We start from the raw sequence: 17,056 nt of genomic DNA, 5'->3' as shown, positions 1-17,056 counted from the left end.
GCAATTAATCAAATATATCTTTCTGCAGTTGTAGTAGCAGCAGCAGCCACCAGATGGCACAGACACAAATGAGCTCTTAGAACCAGAATCACAGCTTTAAACAATCTCTGCTAAAATTGCACACACACTGTAATGTTTTCATCTTAGATTAAAAATTCCTGGAACAAGACATTTGTTTTTTTCCTTAAAGACCAATCATGGTGGTCATATTGAGAAGTTAATACAACACTTACAGATGCTGTTTTTTAAAAAAATGTATTACTGAAAAACCAAGAGAGAAATTGAACATTACAACAAATTGCCAGTGTTTTCATCTTTATTTGGAAACATGCCAATTTACCCCAGTCAAACATGTAAAAAAAAAAAAAAAAAAAAAAACACAGGACAGCCACCCATGTACATTTATACATACAAATACATCTGAATCCCAATAAGTGATTTACTTAACACAACAGAAGTTAATTATATTTATGTAAAACCTATATCTGTCCACAGTTGACAATGACTATCTTTTTACTTGGCTTGCCATTCTTTGCACCAAGGGTGCCCATCTTTTTCACAACCTCCATGCCGTCCTTGACAAAGCCAAAAGCCACATGCTTAAAATCTAAGTGTTCCGCCTTCTTCAGGGTGATGTAAAACTGAGAATTGTTGGTGTCTCGGCCACTGTTTGCCATGGACAACAAGCCAGGACCAGTGTGCCTCACATCAAAGTTCTCATCTTCAAACTTGTCTCCATAGATGGACCTTCCTCCAGTTCCATCCTGTTTCGTGATATCACCACCCTAGAAAGAAAACAATAAAAAAAAATAAAAAACACCACACAAAGGTTTTTGATTTCCAACAAACAAGGGGCCAAGGATCTTACAACTTCTGTTGATTTGCCATTCCTATTAGTTCACCTTACTAATCTGAATAATTAGCAAGGAAAGTGAATACAATTGGGAGACCTAGCATTACTAACAGCATATATATTATATATATATATATATATATATATATATATATATATATATATATATATATATATATATATATATATATATATATATACACACACACATACACACACACACATTTGTTGGCACCTGAGTGTACTCCACGACGCTTTCCAAATTAGACTTCACATGTAGAATCTACACAAACTACTCCACGTTGATAAAGTTAAAAAATGAATATACAATATAAATGAGTAAGACAGATCTCAGTTGCATAAGTATTCAACCCCTTTGCTACTGCAACCCTAAAATCAGCTCAGGTGCAAATTATTTGTTTGATAAAGTCACAAAATTAGTGAAATGGTTTCAGCCTGTGTGTACTCAAAGTGGTTTAACTTGTAGATAATTTCCCTCAGATATATAAAGACTTTCAAGCTGCAACTCACAAATTGATCCAACAAAGCAACCATGAAGACCAAGGAGCTTTTGAAACAAGTCAGGGATAAAGTGATAGAGTGGCACAGAGCAGGAGAAGGGTACAAAAAAAATTCAAAAGGCACTGAATATTCCTCTCAGCACAGTGAAGTCCATCATTAAGAAGTGAAAGATGCATCATACCACCCAGACACTACCCAGATCAGGTCGCCCTCCCAAACTGAGCAGCTGGGCAAGCAGGAAACTGGTTTGGGATGTCTGAAGCCAACAATGACCTTGAGATCTGCAAAGTTCTGTGTTTGAGATGGGAGCCAGTGTTCACAAGTCAACAATACGCCGGTCCCTACACAAAGCTGGCCTGTATGGATGGGTGGCAAGAAAGAAACCATTACTCAAAAAGCCTCATCTTAAAAGCACGTACAGAGTTTGCGAAGAAGCATGTAGATGATACTGCAGACTTCTGGAAAAAGGTTTTGTGGTCAGACGAGACAAAAATTGAACTCTCGGTCTAAATTCAACGCGTTACGTCTGGCACCAGCCCAACACTGCACATCACCCAGTCAACACCATCCCAACTGTCAAGCATGGTGGTGGTAGCATCATGTTATGGGGATGAGTCTCTTCAGCAGGGACTGGGAAGCTTGTCAGGATAGAGGGGAGAATGGATGGTGCAAAGTACAGGCGAATCCTGAGGAAAACCTATTTGCGTCAGCCAAGATAATTAATGTTCTTGAGTGGCCCAGTCAAAGTCCTGACTTGAATCCAATCAAATTTATGGCGAGACTTGAAGATTGCAGTCCATCGACCATCCCCAACAAACTTCTCAGAACTGGAGCAATTTTCCCCCGTGAAGAATGGGCAAAGATTTCACCATCCTACTGTGCAAAGCTAGTAGAGACCTATTCAAAAAGACTCATAGCAGTAATTGGTGCAAAAGGTGCTTCTACCAAGTACTGACTTAAGGGGCTGAATACGTATGTAACCAGTAAAATTTCATTTTGTACATTTTCTCTGCAAGTTTTGCTTACATTTAACCTCCTCCTCATATAGCAGGTGTTCAGTTTAACACTAGAAGCCCCGCGGTGGTCATTTTGGCGATTTTTGGTTTTAAAATGTAATTTTCTCCAGTCGTGTAACACATATGGGGCTGTGCGTTCATGTACCTTTCTGTCCATATGTATTAAATATATTCTCACAAAGCATGAAACACGGGAGTGCAGAAATAAAGGAGATATTACATTATACCTAAAAGCCCCGGGAGCAGTCACACTGACGGCCACTCAAAAAACAATTGTATTTTCATTATACAGAACAGTATTCTACTTTATTATTTTTATTTACCAGTCCACAATGTGTTTAGCTGTAATTAGATTAGTCTCTACTCTGCCTGAGTGAATGACCGACAGTCTATTGTTTTTCAATCAGCCTTTTGAAAGGCAAGCGCCTGCTTGCCAGCTGCGCTGTTTTGGTCAGTCAATTAGCATCGGGACTAGTGAAAATAAATACCAGAGAAAATAAATGCAAAATACCATATTTTGTTGCAACACTAACACTGCACATGCCTCAAGACACACCATCCCTACAGTGAAGTATGGTGGTGGCAGCATCATGCTGTGGGGATGCTTCTCATCAGCAGGGACTGGGCATCTTGTTAAAATTGAAGGAAGAATGGATGGAGCAAAATACAGGGAAATACTGCAAGAGAACCTGCTTCAGTCTGCTAAAAAACTGAAGCTTGGAAGGAAATTCACCTTTCAGCAGGACAATGATCCCAAGCACAAGGCCAAAGCAACATTGGAGTGGCTCAAGAACAAAAAGGTGAATGTCCTACAGTGGCCCAGTCAAAGTCCTGATCTCAATCCCATTGAGAATCTGTGGCACTATTTGAAAATTGTGGTCCACAAGTGTCGTCCAACCAACCTGAACAACCTGGAGCAAATCTGCCAAGAAGAATGGGCCAAAATCACTCTGCCACTGTGTGCAAAGCTGGTACATACTTACCCCAAAAGACTTAAAACTGTTATTGCAGCGAAAGGTGGCTCTACCAAATATTAATGTGTGGGGGTTGAATACTTATGCAAGCAAGATTTCAGTTTTTTATTTTTCTTAAATATTTCCCAAACATAAAACCAATGTCACCTTACAACAATTGATTTTGAGTTCAGTGTTTTAAAATAAAATATCAAACAGAACGAAATTTCAATGTACCATTTGTAATTCAGTAATATGAGAGAATTGGTCAGGGGTCTGAATACTTTTGCAAGGCACTGTATATATATATATATATATATATATATAAAATATAAAAAAAAAATCTACCAATCTTACCTGGCAAACAAAATCGGGGATGATTCTGTGGAAGATGGAGTTTCTGAATCCAAACCCTCTTTCTCCAGTGCACAGAGCCCTAAAGTTTTCAGCTGTTTTGGGGACTATATGCGAGAAGAGTTCCATTGTAATTTGTCCAATGGGTTCATCATCAAGACTAATATCAAAATACACAATTGGGTTGCTTTCCATGGAGAGCTCCATAACTCGGGACACCTGTCCAGCATCTAGCTGAGTCATCTGATGCTGGCATTCTTCAAATTTCTTTTTGAAGGTTTCCGCCAACTCTGGAGTTTTGAATCTTGCAGCCAGTTGTTCTATCTTTCCATCTCCATCTGAATAAAATTAATTATAATTTTTAATCCAGTGAATGACTGAAGATCCATATGAAAGAATGTTAAAAGTACAAGATTTATACTACATACATTAATCTCTGTTTTTTATATCCTTGTGTTAGTAAGCCTGGTAAATACAGCGACAACAAAAGCAATAGAGAACTTTACAAAACAGCAATGTAGAAATTAGTGTTGTAATATATTCTAGGAATACTGAAATGTCCCCTACCTCAATAAATAAATAAATAAATAAATAAATAAATAAAATAAAAACACAGCTCACCAGCATAATCTGTTGCTGTCCAGACAAGTGCATTGGTAGATGTATTCATGGGCTTCAGCTCCATGGCCTGTGAGATTGTGTGGTTTGCGCACACTTTAAACACCTGTTCTCTTCTCATCAGGACACGGTAGTACCTCTTCTGAGGATGGTAGAGAATCTTGATGTCACCCACACCACGTTCTTTCCACTGGCTGACATCTCGGTCCCAACGATAAAGCTTTGTTCGTTCTTTAAATAAAATCTCTTCATCCTCTTCTCCAGACTTTACTTCCACCTTTAAAAAAAAAAAAAAACACACATTTATTTCTACTGAGTTTCTCAACTTCTCAATTCTCTCTCAATAATTTATTTATGTTTAAGATTTATTTTTAATTGCTTTTTTGTAGTCATTTTCATCAGAACAGATTATGTTTATCTTTATACCCAGTCCTTTAGGAATTGCTCTTTTAATATAGATAGGATGTGCAGATGATATATGTAGGTACTGATGCATATCAGTAGGTTTCGAGTGAAGATCTGATCTGTTTTAATAGTTCCTTGATCAAGTTTAGCCAAAGTTAAACTAAGAACTCAATTTCAGATTTTGTCCACTTTAAATCCACCAAAATGTTAGGGTGGATATCATTTGCTAATTTATGAAACTGTAAAAGAGATTCTTCTCCATGTGTCCATATTCCAAATATGTCATCCCCATGTCTTATGTATTCTAATGGTTTCTTTCCTAGTTTACTCAATAACATTTCCTCCCACTTGCCCATATATGTGCAAAATGCATACCTAATTTTGAGCCTATTGCCGTGCCATCATTCTGTTGGTAACTTCTATTTCCAAATGTAAAATAACTATTTTCTAAAACGATCCTGATCATATTTAATATTTCTTCCGTAGGTATCATGTTCTTATCTACTCTATTTTCCAGTGCCTCTTTACATGATTCTAAAGTCTCATGCCTGGGAACACCAGGGTACAGGGATTTTACAGCCATGCAAAATAAAATGGTATTGTGTGTAACTTTAACATTTATATTATTAATCATTTTCCGAAAATGTAATGCATCTTTAACATAGCTAGGCAAGCTTTCAACATGTGGCTGCAGCTGCCTTTCAGCTAATTTCCGCAACAACATATGTTGGGTTATCAATTGTGCCAACAATCATTCGCATTGGGCGTTTTTCTTTGTGCATTTTTGGGTTACCTCTAACCAAAACTGTTCTTGGATTTTGCGAAAGCATGTCATTTAATTATTTCGATACAAACCCATTTTTTACATAATCTGCCAAATTTCTCACTTCTTTTATTATGCTGTTATTAGTTTTTACTTCTTCATATGTATTTATATTAATTCAGTCCCTACTGCTTTTATAGAATCTTTATTCATTACTACCACCCGAGAACCTTTATCTGATAGTCTTACAATGATGCTATCATCCTTTAGCGCTTCTTCATTCATAGTTAAATTTAATTTACCTTTACTTATAAGGCCTGTTTCATTGCTAACTACCTCAATATACATGTCTAACCATTTGTTTCTTCCCTCTGGAGGAGTCCAGTGATGCTTTCTTTTATTCCATGTTCATGTACTTATTCCGAGTCTGTGTGTGTTTCATTATAAAAGTATTACACTAGCCTCTTTTGTCTTTCCCATTCTTTTAATTCTGTTATTAACTTATCCTTATTTATGTGGAACTACATGGAACTGAAGTTTCTGTTCCTTCATATTTAAAGCATTCATGGCCTACAACATTTAAGTAAACATCTATTTGTAATAGCTACAGCAGCAACTTCTGTCTCTGTAGCCCAGATCTCTATGCTACCACTGCTTAATTGCATTCTCTAAATGTGTTCTTTATAATCCTCATCAAGGTAACATTTGTATTTATTTTAATTTCTAGTCATGTGTTCAGTAACATTCCCCCTTACTAATCTATGATGGTCTTGTGTTTCATACAGAACTCTACTCAAGCACCTAAAAAAGCAATTACCATCTTTCTCTATCTAATATTTTATTTCCATATTCATCATTGTGGCACTGATCTTCTGCTACCATATCAAGGTGTGTATTTTTAATTACTTTTAAATATCATCATCATCATTATGTTGACTGGGTTGAACAACCTAGTTTACCTCTGGTAAAGAAACAATGGGTTCAAAGTTAATGTCGTCATCATTATTAGCAGCGTCCTTGTCATCGCAACTTTCATCTCCCTCCCCGGTCCTGATGACTGCCGAGCCTCCAAACACAGTGGCGCCTGCATTTGCCCAGGAAAAGCTAGCATCTGGAACCAAATGAAAAACACCACAAACTTGGTATTTGGCTTTGAATTAAATCAGATTATTGATGGAGTCACAGATCATTAGGGTTTTTTTAAACATATTTAAAAGCACAATTTCAAATACAACATAAGTAGTTAACATAACCATGTTTAATTACTTACACATGGCCTGTGTCAGTTTAATGCTTTACTATGACGTCTAAATTCCTCTCCTTGTGTAGAGCCAATGAAGGGTTAAGAAAGTTGTACTTGCCTTGTTTGCCAAAAGCAAAATCTCCAGAGTTCTTTGCCAAGTCTGAAAACGAGAATTCCGAGGTTGCAGCAAATCTAAATGAGATAGCACCTCCTGCTAATAGAAATAACACAATCATTGTAGAACACACATCAGGTGCTGGTATAAAAGCAGTATTCAATATTTCTACTAGTTTGTAATAGATTTAAAAAACTACAACATGGGAGTTTGTGAATAAAACAAAGCATCCCTTGGGGTGTAATCTATGGGGAATGGTTTGTAAAAATGAAGTAAAATGGAATGTGTCACGATCTGAAAGTGGAACCTGCATTGAACTCCGCTCAAACAGTTTGAGACAAGCTGCAGTATGCTTCTCAAATTCTAACGTGGGGGTCAGACCCACAGTTTTCATCTCCAATCCATACTCTAAATTGCTTGTGCCTGTGGGTCTCGCATTAATCAAGCAAAAGTAAAATACAGGAAAAAACCCATTGAGACCTAGATCTCATTTACAAGGGGTTCGGTTAACAAACATATACAATAAAACACAATATCATGTATGGTACACAATCATTTTAGGAGTCATAAGCAAGGCATTTCACCCAAACATGTGCAGATCCTTAAATCAGGATCAACACATTTACAAGAGGCCCTAAACAATTTACAGAGATCATTTTTAAAACATTTAAGAGAGACTAATAAATGTACTCCTTATATCATGGTTAAAAAAAAAAAATGTTTAAGTTTTTGGGAGCCGATTGGCAAAGGACATTTTACCCAAACATGTGCCAAACCTTGGAAAGACCAGGTTGACCGAATCACAGGAACGCAGATTATAGTTGGTATCATACCCATTAACCAGCAGTTAAATAACAAGGCACCAATCATTAAGAAACTTAAACACAAATCAGTACCAATGATAATAAAGCCTTCGGTCTGTAAGTGAAAGCGAGCCTAAATTTTACACACATGTCGCAATGATGAGTCAAAGTTTAAGCATAACCAAAGTTTGTATAGTTTCATCTTTATTTTTTTCTTGTAGTATCCTAGTTTTTAATGATATATACCGAGCATCAAAAAAAAAAGTATCACTATTAAAACACATTTATTTTTAAAAAAAAACAAAGGTATATAAATGATGGACATTGATGAAATGTTTTTGGTTTCTTTTTAAAATCACTCAATTATTCATCCTTGATGACCATGACACGCTTCAGTGACTATGACTGAAGCATATACACGTAATCACCTAATTAGGGAGACAGTTGATTGGACACTGGATATGGAAGGATTTCAGCTGTCGAATTGCAAGCTTGAATAAAAAGACAAGAAAAACAGAAAAAAAAAAATATGCCATGTCTGTCATTTGAGCAGCGCCTTCGTGTAATCGGCATGTTGGAGGCTGGACTAGGGCAGCGTACTGTGGCTCGTCGTCTTGTGTGCTCACAGCCAGCAATTTCAAACCTGGCGAGATGGTATAACCACACAGACACACACTGTCAATGACAGGCCACTAACTGGGAGACCAAGAGTCACAACACCTGCCCAAGATCGACAGATCATTTTGCAACATCTTCGTGATGTCAATTGTTAAATTAACAGAATAAAAAGTCACTGCACCTGCTCTAAAACAGAGTTTGTAATTTTTTTTTTTTATTATTATTATTATTATTATTATTATTATTATTATTATTATTATTATTATTATTATTAGTTTATTTAGCAGACACCTTTATCCAAGGTGACTTACAGAGACTAGGGTGTGTGAACTATGCATCAGATGCAGAGTCACTTACAATTACGTCTCACCCCAAAGACGGAGCACAAGGAGGTTAAGTGACTTGCTCAGGGTCACACAGAGTCAGTGGCTGAGGTGGGATTTGAACCGGGGACCTCCTGGTTACAAGCCCTTTTCTTCAACCACTGGACCACACAGCCTCCTCACAGCCTTCACATCTAGTGAATTTTATCCAAATATAAGCGATAAGTTTCTTTTGATGCTCAAATATAAGTGATAAGTTTCTTTTGATGTTCAGTACATGTTGCTGTGTGTGACTCCAGATTAACCAGTTTCTGGGCATATCAATTTCCTACATGGTTAAACATTGTACCTTGGCTTGTAGAATCTGGCTCATTTTCTTTCTTGGTAGATAAGTCAATGGGCTTGTTGTCATCAGTGCTTGAGGATGGAGGTACTGTTTGTATCACCTCAGACGTTGAGTCTGGTTCAGTCTGAGAAGGTTGTGCTGGTTCAGCTGGGAGTTTTGCATCAGCCGAGGTGCTGACACCCTGTTCTTCGGTTTCCTGAAACAGTATTATTCATAAATTACTGAGAACATTGTAGCCGCTTATATGAAATTATTTGCAGGAGAGCACATAAATGCTCAAGAGAAGAATGTATGACAATGTTGTATAAAAGATGCTGAAGATGAACATGTTCACATTTTACATTCTGAACTGGCACAAATGTCATACTGTATATAATAAACCAAAAGGCAACAGAAAGTTCAATGTTCAGCTGAAAATAGCACACACACACAGACGTTAACTAACAATAAAAAAAATAAAACATACACTTGGGAAGTGAACCTTACCTTTTTTTTTTTTTTTTTTAAATATAAAAAAGATCTCACCTGTGCTTCTTTCACTTTTCTGATTTCCGCTTTAAAGTCTTCTACCTCTTCTTTGTCCCCCTCAGTGTCACTGCTGACCCCACAGAAGAAGGTGGGTGGGAGCTTTAAGCTTTCAGCTTTTGCCTTCTCTTCATACGTTGGCTTCTTTTCCCAAACTATAATGCATTCAGACTGCCTGTCCTCCTGTGGTGTCGACTTAGATTCCATCGCTGTAGCAGGAATCTCTGTCACAATATGAAGCTACATTAATCTTACCATTTTCAGCAGAGTAAATGTTTGCATAAAATATCTTAGTCCTTTTGGTCCTGAATACATATCCAGGAGTAGGTGTTACAATTTTTTTTTTGTAGCAAAATAACTTGTTTCATGCATTTAACCTCACAGTTTGTGTGATTGATTCCCCAAGAAAACAAAAAAAAAGCTAATTGGGTGTAACTACATTTATCCTTGATGAAAGGGTATTTGGACGATTCTGAAAGATGACATGTTTACATACATATTACTGAGCACACAAGTTATATTTTATTATTATGAAATTGCTAACATTGGGATGATCCATTACAGGGGTGGCAGCAGGGTGTGTGTGGTGGGAGGGTGAAGCTTCCAGCAAGTAAAATGACTAAGTCAGGCTTCTCTTTATAACCTTCGACCGCAGTTAAATAAGCAAAGCCATACGCAGTTACCTAAGCTAGAACCGGGAGTGCCAGCTTTTCACTTGCGAAAATATATTGATGCACCTCTAACTCAGTTTAGAATGAAGATCCCTGTATAGCTATTTTAACAACAACAACAACAACAACATTTTCAACTTGTTATTTTGTCATATTAGTTTGAAGATGTCTGGTCGTGGCAAGGGAGGTAAAGGACTCGGGAAAAGGGGACGCCACGCATCACTGCAAAGTGCTCCATGAAACATCCAGGGTATCACCAAGCCCGCAATCTGCTGCCTGGCTCGCCGCAGAGGAGTAAAGTAAATCTCTGGGCTGATCTATGAAGAGACCCACGAGGTACTGAAGGTTTTCCTGGAGAATGTGATCCAGGATGCCGTCACCTACACCGAGCACGCCAAGAGAATTGGCACTGCTATGGAGGTGGTGTATGCTCTAAAGAGCCAAGGTCGCACTCTGTATGTATTCGGAGGTTAAAGATTTGGACACAACATCACTACATTATCTTCTGGACAAATGTATATTAAGCTTATTAATACTAAATTGAATAGATTAGAATATTTATTTGTTAATATCACTGTTTGACATCTTGTATTCTAACTTTTATTGCTGCACTTATTCATATAAATTAAGTTATTTTGCAAACAGTTTATCTGCACTGTAACAAGGGAAAACAGTGGGGGAGGTCCCCTCTATGGCATGCTTGTTTGACAATCCCAATCCTCGTTTCCATACAAGATGTTCTTGTGTATGCTAGTTAAGAAAATATCATGACAATTTAATTTTCTAGTTTCTGTTTTGAGGGCAAAATACATACAGCACATCTTTAAATGCCTGCTGTTCACACAGGTCCACTTCTGACATGGAAAATGACCAATGTATTTTATACCTGTCCACAAAGTGGGGTATAGACCCTCAATTTGTTGTTCTGCCTGACCCCCCCCCCCCCCCCCCCGACCCCGTCCCCGTCCCTGTCCCCTTACCTGTGAAAGTCTGGTGCTGGCAATGATCCATTACAGTACTCAATGTACCAGCACCCCTCACTTCTTTGCTTTCTTTTCTCTCTTTGATTTTTCCTGTCTTTGCCCTCCTGCTTTTTGCATCATCAGGATACAATTTCCCATTCAGTTTCCTCACAGCCGTCTCAAATTCTTCATCTTGAGATTTAAAACAAGAGTTTTTGGTTAAACATAGGTTGTTGCATTCATGCAAGAAAATAATTATGCCCACAATACATTTAGTGGGAAAATACAATAGCTATACCTGCTTATTTGCCAATAACCTAATTTAAGTATTTTAAAATACTATACGTCGACACCTTTCCAGCAAACCTGTACTAGAAGAGCATGTGTCTATACTGACCCCTCAGATGAATCCCTGTATATACTGAACTGCAAACTCGAGAATGTAACATGCAAAAAGTCTCCTTCCAAAAAAATGGCAGGTTTGATATTGTAAACTTACAAAGATTTTTCCCTTTGAAATAGAATCGACCATTACATCATAAAGTGTTTAAAGTCACGCAAGAAGTGCATTGTGATGCAAAGTTCCAAAGAGAGTCCCTCAGATTGCCAACAGTAGTCCAGTCAGACTGCCTGCATTACAAGGCATAGTAGTAACATACATTACTCCATTAAGGGGGCAAACACTTTACAGGTGTCAAACTAGTCACTATTCGGCTACTGTTAGCAGCCAGCAGCACTGTAAACCTTTTTTTCTAAGGTTTTGTCACTAAGCCCCTTCATTTTCTGAGAATGGACCATGTAGCAAAAGAAATGGTAATGTGCATATCAGCCATTTATAAGCAAAGATATTAAGGGATTATTATTTTTTTTTTTTTAATATAATCTGTTACTTTGTTTCGCAAAATAATAATACTCCTCAATGTACTAACAGAGAAATGAAATGTGTATTTCATAACAATGTCCAATATTTTAACAGACTTAAAATGACACAACCTGAAAAAACAGAAGTTACATGGAAACATAACAACCTCACTTATTGTTAATAGACATGCTGGACAGATCTGGGGTAGGTAACTAAACTACAAGGATGGGATGTATGCCTACAGCATAGTGAAAAAACACTTCTGAAGGGAGCACATGCAGCAGTGCTGAAGTGGTTAAGGATTCATTACACTTTACATTATGCCTAAAATGTATTTGTGTGAAGCGTCCTTCAGCAATCAAAAGCTTACCATCCTCCTCGTCATCACTGATATAGCCGGGATTGTTCTTATAACAGAAGAATGTTGGAGGCAGTTGAAGCTTCTCTGCAAGTGCTTTTTGCTCAAGGGTAGGAGTCCGCTCAAACAGAATCTGCAAATCACCTGATCCTGGATCTATTCCTGAGAAATCAATGAAAGTGGTCAGTATTAGTTGTTTACTAGTGTTAATAACTTAAGGCCCTCACAAATTACTAATTACATAAAGAACTGTACCATAGTTACGACAATAACATTAAGATTTTGGAATTTAAATGCAAAAAAAAAAAAAAAAAGTGTTTCTTGCTACCAGCAAACATGATGATCTAAAGAAAAAACCAAAACAAAACTACACTACACACAACACAGAGGTTACTGCTATTATATAGGTGTACAATACACGTTTAGTTTTGTATTGGAGATACGCATGTGGAATCATTTTTTAATATGGTAAATAAATGCAACATAAAAACATATCCTTGAAAAAAAACATTTAAAACTTTTACGCTCAGTGTGCCCCAACAACAATCAGGGATGTGACAGAGATCGAATGATTCTTGGTGTACGATCTCCTTCCCGACCTGAGAGGGTGCTGAGTAAAGGGAACAGAGTACCCTGGACTAGATGGCCCGACAGTTCATTCCCAGGGTTAGGCGGAAGTCGGCCATCTAGAAAGGGGACTGAGCTACGGTACACTAAATCATTGACCCAGGTCAATGATTTAACAGTGTGGCATCCGCGGACTGGATGAGCGGGTGCGCTCGTTAACCAAGGGGTCATGGTTGACGGTATATAAAGGGGACGTAGAGAGGAGATCTGCTCCTTTGTAAATGGTTAGAACAAACCTAAAAGGAGACTGGTGAAAACATGAGTTTTGTTTTTTGTACTGTCATGTATAAAAACTGTTTGTTTATTGTGATTAGACGGCTAACACGATCCGGAGCTTCGCCAAAGGCCAGCACCAAACCGGACAAGATTACTGCACTTGTATCACGGAGAACTGTATTGCATAATGAGCACTAATTCACTCACTGACGGACTTGTGTATGTGTTTCGCTTGGGTGTATAAAGAACGGGACTTATGTAGGGAGAAACCCAGGGATTATAAATAAAGTAATACACGCCGCCGTATTACTTAGCATCATTTATTGTTTACTGTTTGTTTTGCCATGAGGCACTGGAATTACAAATCATTAAACAACATTACTCCTGGATTCTAATTGTCTGTCTGTTTATTGATCACCTGCACACTGTTAACCACTTTGCCACAGGGGGTCAGAGTTTACATCTCCAATCCACGCACTACAAATTGCTATCCTGTGCCTGCGTGGGTCTCCCCAACAATCAAGCAAACTTGACAGTGGTCAGAGTACACCGTTGCTGGTGTGGCGCCTCGAAGTAGGAATCTTATTTTTTTTGTTCTTGCAAACTTTGTCATGCTAACGCTGTATAATAGTACATTCTCTCTATGCATAACCATTGTTTATATGTTTGGGGCTTTCCAATTATTTTCACAGTTCATCACCTGCATTTCCTGGATCTTTGTTTCAGGTACTGGTAGTAATAAATTGGCCTGCATGTATGTGATATAGTAGCCTACAAGCTTTTACATTTTTTATTGCAGTTAACACAAAATCTACATAAGGATCTTGGGGAAAAAATTATTCAGAATAGTTAACATGTTGTGTTTGGGTTTTCTGTTAGGCTATGTGTCTTCGACACGAATACGTTTGATGCACATGACTTTCCATGTACTATAATATTACAAAATAAAAACTTTTCAAAGCTTGTATTTACTTTTATTACTTCTAGTAGTACACTAGTTTTTCATAGTAAACACTATTTCATTTTTGAAATGTTAAACAAACGCAATATGTAAAAATGTCAAGCTTAAAACAGATTTAAAATTCAGGTTTTAGCGTAGCACAACCGCTGATGCCACAGTTTAGTAAATCCACCCATCAGTGAATATATCTCATGCATTTTTAAAGTTCCGTAAACATGCCCACGTGCTATTGATTTACCAATGTTTTGCCAAATTCACTTCTGGCAGAATGTAGAATTTATCAAAATACATACAGTAAGTAAAATATGTGATGTTCAGCCGACATCTTTAAATTGATGTGTCAGATTACAACTTCAAGTGATGGTTAACAATTGTATTATTAATGAAAAAAATAACTTATCTGAATCAGTATCTGCCACTTATTGATATGGAAGATCAGTAATCGGCCCCAAAACACAATCTGTGCATTTCTAGCTAAAAAATGGCTATGCAAGCTGTGACTTACAGTGCTGTTCTTTAGAAGCACACTTTAAAACACTACATACTGTAGTATACTACTGTACATTTGCATTTTAATCCCGTTTATGTACCGCTATGTACTGTACAGTGCTTTGCATACTACAATAAAATAAATAAATAAATAAATAAAAATCTAACCCCGAATGCAACACAAACAATATTTATCATGGCTACAAAATGTATATAAGTCAATATAAAATGACTGATTTGTATACTTACATTGATGAACAGTTTGTAGCATAATTCACGCCAACAATAATTATAAATATGGGATTATATCGAGTTGCATTGTTAGATAAAAAGAAAGTTCTATTTTGGCTAACTTTAAATCTGAAGTTAGTTATTTTCACACAGGGCATGCAAGGTCTGTTCAAGTAATTGAAATGCCTAAAACTAGTGTTCTCGAACGCGATGCCAGCATTCTCCCCAGGAATTCTGTACAGCCGGGCAGCAGAACATTAAAAAAGTGCTCCCGGCTATAAAGGAAAAATAAACTTGTCTTACCTTAAACATATAATACGATAAAGAATTTGAATAATGTGCTTTTTGTTGACTATATCTGGTTGTGATTTATGTTCTACATTTTGTTTTTCATTACGGTTTTTTATTATGGTAAATTACTGTGCTTATTTTAGGCACTCTACGATTGACTGGGGAAAGATAACGTAAAATTTATTGGAGTTCACACCAAAAAAAAAAAAAAAAGGGTAACCTTTTCACTTCCTTTTTAGCTTAATTATTGAACTTATTACTTCATTTAAATTGTTTTCTTTGTGTTAAGTTTTCAGAGCATTTTGTTAATGTTTTTTGTTTTCGCTGTTTTGAATGCAACTGTTCATTTTAACATTTGTTTAACACAACAGTACTCACACACGTTTGGTCACCTTCATAACAGTTGCATGAAACCGGAGTGTAATAATTCAGCACCTCAGCACTAAAGCATTTGTATGTCAGCTGACAAGTGTTCAGCTGATATCCCATCACGCCTTTCTTCTTAAAAGGTGCACCTGGGTACATATTGTTATGATATCACAAAAGGAATATCCTTTTTTTTTTGGTGCACATGTAAAGCTATTATGTATTATATATCACCTTACAGTACAATAATACGACAAAAAAAATGGACCGAATGATAATACCCCAAAATAAATCTTATTTTTTTAATAAAGCAGCCGGCGCAAATATAGTATTAGGCGGTCAATTGCGTCGATCCTTGGCTTATTTTGACACCTGCATTCATTGTGGTTATTAATTTTTTTTTTTAGTAGTCATTTTTATCGTTTTAGCCTCTGGAAGTGCTTAAACAGAAAACCCACCCCTTCAACTGGTTAAATGATTATGATTGGTTAAATGTTGTGTCAAGACGTAACACAGCTGTCATGTGGTTCCAAGATTTTTTTTTCACCCAAAACTGCGCAAGTGATCTAGTCTGCTAGAAGCGCAATCAATCCTTGTTGTTAAAGGAACAGTAGCATCTACAAGACAGATCAGGTTTTTTCAGCCGGGGGGCGACAGCCACTTTGCCGGGCGGCCTGTCTGGCTGAAAATGCCTGGGGAGAACCCTGGATACCAAATCAGTAAGATTACTTGTATTGTGTTCAAAACATTTAAAATACATGACACACAGTAATTACAACTATAAAAGGGTTTATGTAAAAATACAAGTAATAAAGTAAACATAAAAATACTTTCACAGCAAAAGGGAGACATTTTTAGCAAAAGCTTGTGGAAAAAAAAAAAAAAAAGTTCTCACAGCACACAACAAATAAATTGTTCAATTTAATTCCAATAGTATATTGTTCCAATTACCTGAAGTATGTCAGAAATAGATCAGAAACTTCAATAAAATAAAATAAAAAATCTTGAATTACAGCGTAAAATTAACTCAAAATGCCATGTATATAAATAATAAAAACACTTGAGCTACTGCCTAGCCTACTAGTCTAGCTCAAACAAACACACGTAGCATGCAGCATGTTAGGTTCTAGCACAGACTAATGTTTCCACACCATACAGCCAGGTTATTCTGGCAGCATTTGCCAGCAGGGTGGGAGCCCAGTGAAGTAATGTGTCACAGTGCACGCAGTGCATTAAAAAATACCTTCAGTTTTAAATTGTGTAGTAGATGTGCAGGTCCAAAATGCCATAGGGTTATCTTTGAAAAGTCTAAAATCCAATCCTAAAAAATAATGGTTTCTGGGTCAGACAAACTAAATAACCCAGATTTTTTTTTTTTTTCTGCGATAGGGTATTTTATTATAGAAAATATGAACAGAATTAACACTCTAAATTACAACAATTATCTAGAACATTTATCCAATTTGGGCTTACTTCATTATTAACCAAAATCTTAATATCAATACAAATATATATATTATATATATATATATATATATATATATATATATATATATATATATATA

General features: G+C 36.8%; 1 protein-coding gene and 1 pseudogene across 4 annotated transcripts in view; one reads left to right on the top strand and one right to left on the bottom strand.

Moving 5' to 3' along the window:
• Positions 1 to 239: 239 nt before the first annotated feature.
• Positions 240 to 17,056, bottom strand: part of LOC117405945 (E3 SUMO-protein ligase RanBP2-like) — a 36,441-nt gene continuing 19,624 nt past the window's right edge. For 2 of the 4 annotated variants that reach the window (XM_059030017.1, XM_034009495.3), the window contains 10 exons: positions 16,735 to 16,812; positions 12,323 to 12,472; positions 11,109 to 11,282; positions 9,458 to 9,681; positions 8,936 to 9,128; positions 6,846 to 6,941; positions 6,444 to 6,595; positions 4,320 to 4,593; positions 3,702 to 4,036; positions 240 to 785 (listed from right to left, as the gene is read on the bottom strand). In XM_059030017.1, coding sequence (XP_058886000.1) covers positions 480 to 785; positions 3,702 to 4,036; positions 4,320 to 4,593; positions 6,444 to 6,595; positions 6,846 to 6,941; positions 8,936 to 9,128; positions 9,458 to 9,681; positions 11,109 to 11,282; positions 12,323 to 12,472; positions 16,735 to 16,812 — 1,982 coding nt within the window. In that variant the 3' untranslated portion in view covers positions 240 to 479. The remainder of the gene's footprint in view (positions 786 to 3,701; positions 4,037 to 4,319; positions 4,594 to 6,443; positions 6,596 to 6,845; positions 6,942 to 8,935; positions 9,129 to 9,457; positions 9,682 to 11,108; positions 11,283 to 12,322; positions 12,473 to 16,734; positions 16,813 to 17,056) is intronic. The other 2 variants (XM_059030018.1, XM_059030019.1) reach the window with 2 other exon arrangements.
• LOC131737927 (histone H4-like) lies at positions 10,294 to 10,602 on the top strand (annotated as a pseudogene).

This window comes from Acipenser ruthenus, chromosome 9 (genome assembly GCF_902713425.1).
Source record: "Acipenser ruthenus chromosome 9, fAciRut3.2 maternal haplotype, whole genome shotgun sequence".
Classification (NCBI taxonomy): Eukaryota; Metazoa; Chordata; class Actinopteri; order Acipenseriformes; family Acipenseridae; genus Acipenser; species Acipenser ruthenus.
This window is presented reverse-complemented; position numbering and strand designations above follow the sequence as displayed.